This window comes from Zalophus californianus, chromosome 9 (assembly GCF_009762305.2).
Source record: "Zalophus californianus isolate mZalCal1 chromosome 9, mZalCal1.pri.v2, whole genome shotgun sequence".
Classification (NCBI taxonomy): Eukaryota; Metazoa; Chordata; class Mammalia; order Carnivora; family Otariidae; genus Zalophus; species Zalophus californianus.
In genome coordinates, this window is record NC_045603.1 from 80,115,187 (window position 1) to 80,129,523 (window position 14,337).

The following is a 14,337-nucleotide window of genomic DNA, read 5'->3' on the forward strand; positions in this document are numbered from 1 at the left end:
CCCACAGAAGGGAGGGATGAGAAGGATGGAAGTGAAGCAGAGAAGGGAGGGAACAGAGAGAGTGAGGGGCCAGAGAGAGAGGAAGGCAGGACAGACGAGCTCTGGGCAAAGAGGCTGTGGGCACAGAGGCGGGGGGCGGGGGAAGATGCAGCTGTGGGCAGGTGGGGGAATGTAGTGGATAAGCAGAGAGGTTGGGGAGAAAGAGACAGACTGAAACAAAGAGGGGTTGAGAGAGTGGAGTAGAACAGGTAATAGAAGGAGAAATAAAGAGAAGGTGAGAAACATCTAGAAGACGGTGGGGGTGGTGGTAACAGTGGGAGGGGTAGGGAGGTGTAGAAACAGAAAGGGCACAGAGGAGGGGCAGCAAAACACAGTAGCAGAGAAAATAAGAGAACATGTGGGAAAGAAAATGCTTTTTCATAATATTTGGTATTATGGTGTATTTGTTTCTCTGTATCATTGCTACTCTTTCACTTACAGAATGATGAAAAGATGAACGAAGTGATGAATCTGGCCCACACATTCCTGCAGAATTTCTGTCGGGGAAATCCACAGAACCAAGTGCTCCTTCATAAACATCTGAATTTGTTTTTAACCCCCGGTGTAAGTATTTTAGTGACTTCTAATATTGATAGTAAAGTGTCCCCCTGATTCGTTTTAGCAGCATTGATGAATGGAATTTTATTAATCTTTAACACCATATTAGTCTTTACCACCTTATTTTTTTCCTTGTAAGGTGAATATGTTTTTTTTTTCCTAAAAGTGAATATGTTTTTTTTTTCCACTAAGGAAACATTCACAGAAACTTGAAATATTACATGAATTTTACCTGCAAGTGACAACTTCCTTTATATGTATATAGTTTAACATTAGGAAAAAATCTGGTAGAACCAAGAGCAACTTCAATGCCATGAGTGAGATAAATATGGAAAACTCAAAGGTAGAGGTAACTCTGTAAAATGTATGTCAGTGGATACTAGGGAAGAACTAACTTTGAGCAGTAGATAATTAATCTCAAGAGTGCCGTTGCCAACACTTTGACCTTTATGATAATCAGCTCCTTTTTCCAACTAAATTCCTTTGTGAGCTCAGTTTGCTTTTAGTGGTGAATGATCTCACTGCATTTTGTAGAAGGCTTGCCCAGGAAACTCACTATGGCTTTGCATAAAATATAAAACTGATCACAAGCAGGGAAATTAGTCTAAGCAGTGTAAAATAGAAAATTGATCTTGTTAGAATTACAAGGGTACATTCCTTTCTGGTTAGCTTCTGGAAGCAGAAACCATGCGGCACATCTTCATGAACAATTACCATCTCTGCAATGAGATCAGCGAGAGAGTTGTGCAACACTTTGTGCACTGCATCGAGACACACGGCCGCCACGTGGAGTACCTGAGGTTTTTGCAAACGATTGTAAAAGCAGATGGTAAATATGTGAAGAAATGCCAGGATATGATAATGACAGAGGTATGTTCTCGGTTTTCATTTTAACAGCTTCACATAAGTAATGTGCTCAAGTATGTGTTTTCTGTTAATGTATAGTGTAAAACACCCCCACAACATAGGTGTGGAAAATAATTTCGTCCTGATGGCTTAAGCAACAAGTATATTTTGTTTAAATCTAGTGAAGTAACATACCATTAAGTTGATTGTATAATTTTCTGAGTTTATTTTTCTTTTTGATCCTTAAGGAATTTGTGTACTTTAAATAGCAAAATTCTGTGAAATATTATAATTGAGAATGAAAGTGGCACATTTTATATTTTTAAGTTTTCAGTCTGTAACAAAGATGGTTGTAACTCTGTTTTCCCACTGCCTTTTTTGCTCTATTCCTGAAAGAAAGAATCCGTGTTCTCTGCTACTGTTTGCAGAAGGGTTTGAACGGCATTAAGTTAATTAATAGCAATTATCCATCAGTGATTTATAATGTGTGGAAGCTTAAGTTGAAAATTTAAGAAATGCAAATGGTTGAAGTACCTCATTTATTTTGTTCTTTTCATAGTGATATTTGACATTGAGCGAGATTTATCCAATGAGTAAGTTACTCACCAGGAACCAAGTTGTACTTTGGAGAAATTGAGTCCATTTGGGTAAATCATTGCTCTGTGACCTAATGGTTCTGTAAAGGCCTGGTTGGATTAAGCCAGCTTTCAACCCTGGCTACCAAATAGTTATGTAATAGATTATATTGATTGAGGGGATTTTCATAATTAAATACTTTCAATTTGGGAATGAGGGGAGGGGGACTCCTGTACTGATATAATGGGAGTCCCTCCTGCCCCATAGAAATCTTAAAATTAATTCAGCTTAAAGCCTTGAATTTTTAATGTAAATTATTTTTATTAAACATTTTAAAGATCATTTTAAAAGTTACCTTTTCCTTATCTATATTTACATTCGTAATTGTTCTTCATTGCCTAGAAATGTGGGAACTAATTTGATTTTGCATTATGATCATCAAGGAAAGAATTAAAATGGGAAAGCAGCAAATAAAAATTAGCAAAATTTTATGATACCTATTAGGGGAAGTGTTTTTATGTGGAAAGAAGTATTTGTAATATTATATTGTGTTGACATATAATACATATTTTAACACATGTACCTTCTCTTTCAACAAAACGTTCAAAGCAAGCCAGTTGTTTTATCGATTTAAATCTGTTATCAATTTAATTAAAATAGAGAAAAAATATATCCCCCAAATATCTCCAATTGGGGTTAGAAAATTGGTACTGATAATAGACAATAAGATATTATGCAGTTTGAGCAATAAAAGTACCACCTGCTGGAATTCTCCACTAAAATTGTATAAATAAAATAGGAAGGAAAATGTATATCCTAAAAGCCTCTGCTTATTCATTTCTTTGTTTCTCTCTCTCTTTCTCTTTTTAAGTCTTTTTTTTTTCTCCATTTCTCTCATCTCCGCTTTTACCTCCATTCCCTACGGTGCCCACGACGCATGGAATTTCCAGATTCTTGTAAAGTTGCATTTGGCTCAAAGTACTTGCTTTTTTATTCTGTCACTATTGAAGGGGGTTGGGATATTTTACTCACCTTTAGTAAAATTAGACTTAGGAGATTTCTCATGTCTTGGCAGTGGCATTTTCCATTTGAAGTAGAGGAAAGCAACTTTCTTGAAATATTTTGCAGGTTTAATTTCAGGGGATAATTCACTGGGGAATGATTAACTATCATCTATACCATTTAATTCTTGTCCCCATCCAGCTCTCCCCTATCTCCCTGGCTTGCTTGTGATAGTATTCATAAATAATCACTTGGCACCTGACTAGAATCTTTTTACCATCTTGCCTTGGTATAGTTCTGCTTTTGCAATATCATCTGTGTTTTTAGAAAGAGATGCATGTGTTTCCAGATAGACCAAACCTTTGGCAATAGCTGCAAGGATGAACATTTGGACTGCTATGTAGACTCTCTTATTATCATTTCAGTTGATAAATGGGGGTGAAGATGTGCTGATCTTTTACAATGATAGAGCATCATTTCCCATCCTTCTCCATATGATGTGTTCAGAGAGAGACCGAGGGGATGAGAGTGGCCCCTTAGCTTACCACATCACCCTGGTGGAGTTGCTAGCAGCATGCACAGAGGGGAAAAATGTCTACACCGAAATCAAGTGCAATTCCCTTCTGCCCTTGGACGACATAGTGAGGGTGGTGACCCACGATGACTGCATCCCTGAGGTAAGCCTGGCAAAAGCTGAGCAGCCACGGAAGTACATAAGTGCTAGAAGTCCCCATACTATTTATAATGAGATAATGTATTTAGTCAAGAAATTGTACTTAGCTATATAATTAGAAAATTTTAAAAGCGCATAAAAAGTTTCCTTTTTTACTTCTACAGGAAGCTATGAAAGATGGTAAACTTTTTCAAAGTAGAGCCCTGTTGGTTACTGGAAGCTACTGTGGGAGTCTCTTAAATTCTAAGTATGGCAGTGTGATGAAACTGAGATTTTACTTGTTACCTCTGGTATGTTCTTGAGCATGCAATAGATGCTGCATAAATAATTCACGATCACTGATAGGAGAGGCTAGGATGGTGCAGTAGTATCATCTATTAGACTCTGTAGGTTTGCCTTGCTTTACGGAATAAATGCAGTCTTGGAAATACGGACATGCATTTTGTTTTATTCGCACATCATTCTTTTACCCTCTCTCCTTGTTTGGCTCTGATAATAGGGAAAAAAATCATTAAAAACTGGTTGTCTGCCAACAGGATTAATGAGGCTTCCAGGAATGTACATTGCAATAATTTCTTTTCTACTGTTGTGGTGTATTGTTGCAAAGTTCATAAATGTGTGATGCATCAAATATGATATAAATCTAAACATTTTAAATCATAGTAACTTAAAAAGGTGTAGGGTTAAGTTAACTTCCCTAACTTCCCAGTAGTCCTATGTAGTGATGGACTTGAAAGTATATTTTTGTGAGATTATTTTGTGGAATTATTGACACTTCATAGCAAGGGTACTTCATGCTTTGATTGGCTTGAAATAAGATGGCCAAGAAAGGAAGCATAGTGTAGTGATTAAATTCCTGGGTTCTGTCTTTATTTGAGGTCCTGATTCTGACAGTACTTCTTCCCACATACTGTTCTTTCTGACCACACCACTCTGGCCCCTTATGTTCACCTGCTTCACTCCTCTTCATCCTTCATATCTTGATTCAAGCATTACCTCCTTAAGGAAAACTTCCTTGGCCTCTCATAGTAGAGTTGTAAGAGTCTACAATTTGAAATTTGACATTTGAATGTTATTAATAAAGGTCTGTAGCCTTCACATCCTTGCCCAAGATTATAAGCGTGATGAGAGAAGAAACTAGGTTGTTTCTATGTACCATTATATTACCTGATCCTGAGACTATACCTAATAAGTATGTTTTGAATGAATGAACAAATGAATTAAAGACTGAGTCAGAATCCTGGATCCATTACTTCTAGCTGTGTGACTGATTCCAGCAGGTTACTTAACCTTTCTGATCTTTCATTTCCACAATTTTAAAGCAGAACAATTCTGGTATGTATCTGAGAGGATTGCTGGAGGGTGGAATTAAGGAAGATATTACATACAAAATGCTGAAGGGTTTGACGTGTAGCAAACAATGAATAAATATAAGCTGCTGTCAAGATGATTATGATAATGCACTGAATGGTTCTAAAGTCTCCCTACCCTATGATCAGTTCTTGACACAGGCACCCTGTCTGCTTTTTGGCCTTAGTCAAGGACAGAGAAGCACTAAGGGCATGAAAGCTGACCCTGTATTCCTTATGGTTCTAACTTGGATTCTATGAATCCTTGAAATTATTTACATGATTTTGTATGTATATTCATTTAGGGTGGTTTATAGCACCCATCCCATTATTTATTTATTTATTTATTCCTTGAGAGAGAGAGGGAGCGAGCACACACACATGTGAGCCAGAGGGAGGGACAGAGGGAAAGGGAGAGAGACAATCCCAAGCAGCCTCCGCGCTGAGCATAGAGCCTGACTCGGGGCTTGATCTCATGACCCTGAGATCATGACTTGAGTTGAAATCCAGAGTCAGATGCTTAACCGACTGAGCCACTCAGACACCCCTCATCACATTTTCATTAAAAAAAAAAATAAAGAAAGGAAAGAGAAGAACCACAAACACTACTGTTCTACACACTTCAGAAATACTCTGTGTTGGTGAGACTCATCCCAGTCCTTTATGAGGGATTTTGTTAAATATGGGAAAGAGTGGTACTACACTTTAAAGTAATATAGTTTTTTTGTAAACTGTGAGCCTGTTTCTTCTCAGAAATAGTAACTTAAATATTTCTGAATGGCATTAAAGTATTATTTAATCAACACATTTAAATGTTATATTAGAACTCTCTTGGTTGTAAACAACAGAAACCTAACTTGAACTGTTTAAATTTAAAAAAGGGAATTTTATTGGATCCTGTATTTGGGAATTTGAAGGATAGTTGTTCTGATGGATCAAGAGGTTCAAACAATGTCAGAATTCTTTCCATCTCTTGTCCCCTGTTCCTTTGTGGTTTTGCCTCATTCTCTTTTTCTGTGCATAATTGTCCTCCATGTACTTGCCGAAGATGGATTCTTGGAGTTTGGGTTTACCTTGTTCCACTTTAGTAATGAGCGAGAGAGAGAGAATGACAGAATGTCAGAGAAAGAGACAGAAAGAAGGGGAGGGAGAGGGAGAGGAAGGAAGACAGGGAAAGGGAGCACATTTGACTCTCAGTGTCTCAACTAGGACAGACTTGGTTTCTGTCAGGTGTACTTGTGCATTCCAACACTGGGCGCAGGGGAATGGGCTACTAGGTCGGGGCCTGGAGGGTTTTAGTAAGAGAAGGGAAATGGGAATGCTTTCTAGGTAGACATAAAACATGCTATAATCCACGGTAGTAACTAACCGAGATTTTATTTAACCTTTCATATTTGATTTTTGAAAATGAACAATGAACAAAACTCACTTTCTTTTGTATTTGAAACTTGCACAGGTTAAAATTGCTTATGTGAATTTTGTTAATCACTGTTATGTGGACACTGAAGTGGAAATGAAAGAAATCTACACCAGTAACCACATTTGGAAATTATTTGAGAACTTCTTGGTGGACATGGCCAGGGTGAGTTACACTTTCACCATTAAACACTACTTCATGTTTAGTTAGGTTGTTGATACATATTTCGACTAAACAGGATCAAGGGTCTGGATGAAAATTTGGAATTAAACCCTCCATGTAATGGATGTAATCCATTACATTCAAAAAGATTTCATAAGATGTGAGTGAGATTTAATGAGTTCCTATACACAAAATACCCAATATACTGTGTATAGAAACAAAGTGTCCATTTCTACTTTTACCACTAGCTATATTGATTTGTTATCAAGTGGAATTTTAGGGGCCTTTTTATATAGGTTGGGGAAGACATTGGCAGAGGTCAATTTGTATTCAGCCTCTTATCATGGATGCAATTACAAACTATAGATGGAAGAGATCTCAGGAGGCCTTGAGCGCTGCTTTCAGACAGATCGGTACTTGACCAGACTACCCAGGGCTTGGCATTGCTCAGTGTTGCCTATTCAGAGTTTTCTTTGGGAGAGTGCTCCAGTAATTGAATCATCTGGTTTGACTCGTCAGTCAAAATAGGTCCTGCTTTTTACTGAGTCCATTTCCTCCTGTTTGGCCTTTTGGGGGAATTGGAGAGGACATGTGGAGCCGGTTGGCATTTTCTAGATATTGTCTAGCATATGTTTTTGAGTAAAATTGAGTGAATGAATGAATGAAGAAAGGAAGGAAGGAATCTTCTTTATAGATAGGGATTAATTTTAGTTAGTATATCTTCAGCTCCCTCCCCCCCTTTTTTTGGCATGTTGAATTGTCATAAGATAGAGGGTTTATTATTTTGTTTTTTTAATTTTTAGTTTTCCCTTTGAAGTGATGGGATATAATGTTCAAATAAGGGTTTCACTAGTGGAAGATAGTGTACAGATAATCCTTAGACCTGCGATGACTTATGGCGGGCTGTTCCAGTTTTTTTGACTCTCTACATTCCTGAGTGCTGGTAGCTTTACACAGACCTTATTTAGATGTAGTTGGAGGAGAGGAGAGTTAGTGAGGTCCATATTTCTACTGTCTTATAAGAATGGATGCTGACGGTTATCCACTAGCTAACTGCCTCCCTCCAACACTTTCTGGAAGGAAGGAAGACAAGGGGGATATAATAAAACATCAACTCAGACTCAGACAGCAGGACTTTGCAGGTGAAATGTGCTTATTTCACCTTCAATGTGGTGTAGTATGAGCCAACTCCACTAGGTTCAAGCATGAATGGAGTAAGGCAGTTCCTAGTTTACTTCATTTCTATAGACTGAAAAGCCACTCATTACTTTTTGCAGGCAAACAGTACCTGTGGAGAAATAATCTTGTTTTACACATGATTTTCATACCACTCATATTGACCCCCATGTCCTTGTGAAAGCCCTTGTATCTGATGGGCTACAAGGATCTCTAGAGACCTTTAAGTAAAGGATGGGTTCTATGTCGATGACTGAGCTTTAAAATTGCACGTGCGGGAAGATATTAAAGAGATTATAGACTGATTTGCAGAGTTGCACAGTGCTACAGACTAAAGAGAAGCTTGAAAAGACCAAGGTCACATTCTAGGCAGTGTGAGCTGCAAAGCTAAAAGGAGTTTTATTTTTTAAAACAAAGAAGCTGATGGTAACTGCCATTGGTTATGCCACCGTGGAGGCACCCTTGCCGTTGATGTATTTATAAAGCTAAGATGTAGGTATTCTTTTTTGTAAAAAAAAAAAAAAAAAAAGCATGCCTGCTAGGAAGGATTTTTTATTTTAACTATTTTTGATTAAGTAGACATTAATGTTATTTATTATATAAAGGCTTGAAGGGAATTTTGAGATCTTTTTAGTCTACTCACTCATTATGTCTAACCACAGTAGCTTAGCTATACTGTAAAAAGCATTTTTTTTCTTTCCTTCTGGTTTCCCTCTTGTTTATATTTTAAAACAGCTGCTTTCTTATCCCCTCACCAAGAATGACAAAGAATCACCCTTCCTATTTCAGGGAAGGGACAGGAAACCTGGCTTTTCTGTAACTGGGCTTTGTCTTTCTGCCCTTGAAGAGAGATTAAGGAGCCACCACACACTCAAATTCAAATACAAAAAGTTGTTTAAATAAGTAGAGTGTGGTTTCCTAGGCAAATTTTCAGTTGAGTAGATCAGTAGTTCTCAAACTTCAGTGAGCATCAGGATTATCTGGAGGGTTTGCTAAAGCACAGATTGCTGAACCCCACTCCAGAGTTTCTGATTCAGTAGATGTGAATCTTTGCATTTTTAACACATTTCCAGGTGACGCTGACGCTGCTGGTCCAGGGACCACACTCTGGGAACCATTGCAGTAGAATATAGTAGTTTAAGAGTAGGTACTTTAGAGGCATTAGCCAGACTAGCGTTCAAGTCCAGATTCTGCCTCTTCCTAGCTCAGTTACCTTGAGCAAAGTACTTACCGCTCTGACTCAGTTTCCTTATTTGTAAAATGGATACGCATTCCTCATAGGGTTGCCAGGAGGCTTCAATGAGATAATGCATATAAAGCTCTTAGCACATGAGTGGCACTTAATCAGAAAGCTGGTAACATCATCTATTTCATCCACATCATGGTAACATCACTGGTATTATTACAAGGTTATATGTAGCCTTTAAAGCAATTTCAACAAGTTTCCTCCATACCTATACCAAATAATAATGTTGAAGATAACCAAAAGGAGGACCAGCCAGTACAGGCAAGAGCCAGAAACCATGTCTGGGAAACTGGACATGCGGAGTAATGACTTGACATAGAGATGGGCTAAATGGAGATATTCCCATGAAGTGATGAAATCCTGGAGCAGCTGATTTACATCAGTGAGAAATGGTGGAGGTAACCTGGAGGAAAGGTATGTGGTGAATTGGACCTAAAGAATCATAGGATCTTAGGGTTGGAAGAGACTGGCAGTCATAATAGCTCACACTCTTCAGCACCTACCTGTATATTTCTAGTAGGAGTTATCTCACTATTTTTTTGAGACAACTGGTTTCATTATTACATAACTTTAATTGTGAAAAGCTCTTAATTTTGAGCCAAATTGTTATGTATTATAATTTTTGCCTATTTCCTCCTTCTGTAGCAACATAGAATGATTCAGTTCAGCAAAGATGTAGGTATTTACCATAAGCAATATATTCTCCTTGCTGGTGATCTACTTTCAAATAAAGTCATACAATTTAAAGAACTTAAGACCATCGAGGTTGACCTCATAATTTTGCCCCTGAGTTCCAGAGAGATTAATTTGCTAGCATAGGGTGACTTGCCTAGCCAGAAGCAGATCTGGGAAATCTGCTGGAGCCTAACCTGGTGCTTTTTCCATAACAGCTTCTCAAATTTGTTCTGGGCTCCTTCCTGTTTTCAATATACTTTTGGGTTCTCTCTAATATGTCAGTGTTTTTGGGTATGCATCCTTTCTGATGGCTGAGTAATATTCCATTGTATATATGGACCATATCTTCTTTATCCATTCATCTGTGGAAGGGCATCTCGGCTCTTTCCACAGTTTGGCTATTGTGGACATTGCTGCTATGAACATTGGGGTGCATATGGCCCTTCTTTTCACTACGTCCTGTGTCTTTGGGGTAAATACCAAGTAGGGCAATTGCTGGGTCATAGGGTAGCTCTATTTTTAATTTTTTGAGGCACCTCCACACTGTTTTCCAAAGTGGCTGTACCAACTTGCATTCTCACCAACAGTGTAAGAGGGTTCCTTTTTCTCCACAACCTCTCCAACATTTGTTGTTTCTTTACTTTGTCAGTTTTTGCCATTTTAACTGGTGTAAGGTGGTATCTCAGTGTGGTTTGGATTTGAATTTCCCTGATGGCTAATGATGATGAACATTTTTTCATGTGTCTGTTAGCCATTTGTATGTCTTCTTTGGAGAAGTGTCTGTTCATGTCTTCTGCCCACTTTTTGACTTGATATTATTTGTTTTTTGGGTGTTGAGTTTGAGAAGTTCTTTATAGATCTTGGATATCAGCCCTTTGTCTGTAGTATCATTTGCAAAAATCTTCTCCCATACTGTGGGTTGCCTCTTTGTTTTCTTGACTGTTTCCTTTGCTGTGCAGAAGCTTTTTATCTTGATGAAGTCCCAAAAGTTCATTTTTGCTTTTGTTTCTCTTGCCTTTGGGGACATGTCTTGAAAGAAGTTGCTGTGGCTGATGTCAAAGAGGTTCCTGCCTATGTTCTCCTCTAGGATTTTGATGAATTCCTGTCTCACATTGAGTTCTTTCATCCATTTTGAGTTTATCTTTGTGTATGGTGTAAGAGAATGGTGGCGTTTCATTCTTCTGTGTATAGCTGTCCAATTTTTCTCAGCACCATTTATTGAAGAGACTGTCTTTTTTCCATTGCATATTTTTTCCTGCTTTGTCAAAGATTATTTGACCATAGAGTTGAGGGTTCATATCTGGGCTATCTATTCTGTTCCATTGATCTATATGTCTGTTTTTGTGCCAGTACCATGCTGTCTTGGTGATCAGGGCTTTGTAATATAACTTGAAATCAGGCAACATGATGCCTCCAGCTTTGTTTTTCTTTTTCAACATTTCCTTGGTGATTTGGAGTCTTTTCTGATTCCATACAAATTTTAGGATTGCTTGTTCCAGCACTTTGAAAAATGCTATTGGAATTTTGATCAGGGTGGCATTGAAGGTATAGATTGCCCAGGGCAGCATAGACATTTTAACAATGTTTATTTTTCTGATCCATAAGCATGGAATGTTTTTCCATCTTTTTGTGTCTTCATCAATTTCTTTCATGAGTGTTCTGTAGTTCCTAGAGTATAGATCCTTTACCTCTTTGGTTAGGTTTATTCCGAGGTATCTTATGGTTTTTGGTGCTATTGTAAATGGAATCGATTCTCTAATTTCTCTTTCTACAGTTGCATTGTTAGTGTATAAGAAAGCAACTGATTTCTGTGCATTGATTTTGTATCCTGCCACATTACTGAATTGCTGTATGAGTTCTAGTAATTTGGGGGTGAAGTCTTTTGGGTTTTCCACATAAAGTACCACGTCATCTGCGGAGAGAGTTTGACTTCTTCTTTGCCAATTTGAATACCTTTTATTTCTTTTTGTTGTCTGATTGCTGTTGCTAGGACTTCTAGTACTGTGTTGAATAGTAGTGGCGAGAGTGGGCATCCTTGTGTTCCTGATCTTAAGGGAAAGCTCTCAGCTTTTCTCTATTGAGAATGATATATGCTGTGGGTTTTTCATAGATGGATTTTATGAAATTGAGGAATGTTCTCTCTATCCCTATATTCTGAAGAGTTTTAAGCAGGAAAGGATGCTGCATTTTGTCAAATGCTTTTTCTGCATCAATTGAGAGGACCATATGGTTCTTCTCTCTCCTCTTATTAATGTGTTCTATCACATTGATTGATTGGGTCAACCAGGAAATCAAAGAAGAACTTAAACAATTCATGGAAACCAATGAGAATGAAAACACATTGGTCCAAAACCTATGGGATACTGCAAAGGTGGTCCTAAGGGGGAAACACATAGCCATCCAAGCCTCACTCAAAAAAAATTTTAAAAATCCCGAATGCACCAACTATCTTTACACCTTAAAGAAATGGAGAAAAAAACAACAAATGATGCTTAAGCCACAAATTAAAAGAGAAATAATTAAGATTAGAGCAGAGATCAATGAATTAGAAACCAGAAATACAGTAGAGCAGATCATCGAAACTAGAAGCTGGTTCTTTGAAAGAATTAATAAGATCTATAAACCTCTGGCCAGACTAATCCAAAAGAAAAGAGAAGGGACCAAAATTAATAAAATTAGTGAATGAAAGGTGAGAGATCATGACTAACACCAAGGAAATAGAAACAATTATTAGAAATTATTATCAACAACTATATGTCAATAAATTACGCAACCTGGAAGAAATGGATGCCTTCTGGGGAAACCTGTAAACTACCAAGACTGAAACAGAAATAGACAACTTGACTAGACCAATAACCAGTAATGAGATTGAAGCAGTGATCAAAAACCTCCCAAAAAACAAGAGTCCATGGCTTGATGGATTCCCTGGGGATTCTACAAAACATTCAAAGAAGAAATAATACCTATTCTACTGAAGCTGTTTCAAAAAATAGAAACAGAAGGAAAGCTTCCAGACTCATTCTATGAGGCCAGCATTACCTTGATCCCCAAACCAGGCAAAGACCCCATCAAAAAGGAGAATTTCAGACCAATATCCCTGATGAATATGGATGCCAAAATTCTCAACAAAATCCTAGCTAATAGGATCCAACAGTACGTTAAAAGGATCGTCCAACACAACCAAGTGCGATTTATCCCTGGGATAAATGTTCAACATTCGTGAATCAATCAATGTAAAAGTATGACATTTGGGATGGAACCAGTGTTTCAGGTGGGGTCCGGCCAGCACAAGGCAGATGATTATTTTAGTAGAAGTTTGGAGAACAATATTACTTAAAAGGCAACAGAAATATTAATATGTAGTGGCATTCATACCACCTTCCACCTTTCTCTTCATGTTGCTCTGGAGTCATTTCTACCAGGTTCTTTTTTGTTTGCTCTTGGGTAAAACTCTCTGAAGAGTCTTAATTAGTATCTTTCTTATTCCTGTTTGTAACACCTCATCTTTTATCTTGCTAAGATCCATAAAAGAAAATCTTCCTGAAAGACTGTTTTTAATAAACTGGTGCTAGGTTTCACACACTTAATTCCATTCTGATTCCCTGACAGACAGTATCCGTGTTCTGTAAATACACCAGATTTAGGCAGGCAGCAAAGATACTAGACTCATGAAAAGTTGTTCCTCTGTGTTCCATGTGGCTAAAATTGGTGTTTGTGGGGCAGAAATGCTTTTTTTGCCTTTGTAACTGATTGTTGTTTCAAAGTCAAGGGATTTGAGTCATTATTAGAAAGCACCTGAATGGGGGGTGGACTGTGGTCAATGTTAGCTCCAGACTATATTTTTTCTTTTGAAGAAGTTTCCAGTTTTGCTATCAATTTCAAGTTTCTCTAATGACCAATGGTACTCTAAGCGATGTATTGGCAGAATGAAATTAGACCAAGAAATAATTTAGAGGTGCACCTAATGCAGTGTCATGTCATTGCCCCATCAATCATTACTTAGCTGGATAACTCAGAGTATTTTATTTTTAAATAGATCACTTGATTGAGCCATTCTCTCCCTTTACATAGCTTACCAAATAGGTTGGAAGTAGGAGTAAAGGTAAAATTCATATGTACTTTGAGCCACACTTTCCAAGTTCTTTAATTTGATGGAATTGCAATTATCTTTGGTTGATGATTTGATTCTAGAGTTTTCTTGACTTTCTTAAGTTGAATGAGCCTTTGAAATGTCTTATTTTAAAGGGTTCTTTTTATATTAGCTAGCCTTGAGGGCAAGTGAAGAGTATAAAGTACTCTATAAACCTTATCCTTCGTGTGGCCCCTTTCCCTCAGTTGTAATTCTATTTTTCGGGCCAAGTTATAGTGGTGGTGTCCACATGTAATGAATACTTGTTTGGCTATTCTTGATTGATGGTTGGTTGATCCCTATGCTGCATCCTACTTCATGCTCTTTAAATCATTAACAGCATTTGTCTTAGTTCATTAATTCCTTCCTGAAACACTTCTCACTTGGTCCCCAGGATATCATTTCCATTCTGCTTCCCTCCTTCCTCATTGCCCACCCTTTCTTACGTTTCTTTGCTCTTTCCTCCAAATCTTTCTAGATTCTCAGTAT

The 14,337-nt window shown here is 37.7% G+C and overlaps 1 protein-coding gene across 3 annotated transcripts in view; it reads left to right on the forward strand.

The window, feature by feature from the left end:
- Positions 1 to 14,337, forward strand: part of ITPR2 (inositol 1,4,5-trisphosphate receptor type 2) — a 499,981-nt gene that overhangs the window by 218,166 nt on the left and 267,478 nt on the right. For all 3 annotated transcript variants that reach the window (XR_003519864.2, XM_027593395.2, XM_027593396.2), the window contains 4 exons: positions 481 to 603; positions 1,267 to 1,467; positions 3,447 to 3,698; positions 6,500 to 6,625. Coding sequence is in view for 2 of the 3 variants with exons in the window: in XM_027593395.2 (XP_027449196.2) it covers positions 481 to 603; positions 1,267 to 1,467; positions 3,447 to 3,698; positions 6,500 to 6,625 (702 nt within the window). In the remaining variant the exon portion in view is untranslated. The remainder of the gene's footprint in view (positions 1 to 480; positions 604 to 1,266; positions 1,468 to 3,446; positions 3,699 to 6,499; positions 6,626 to 14,337) is intronic.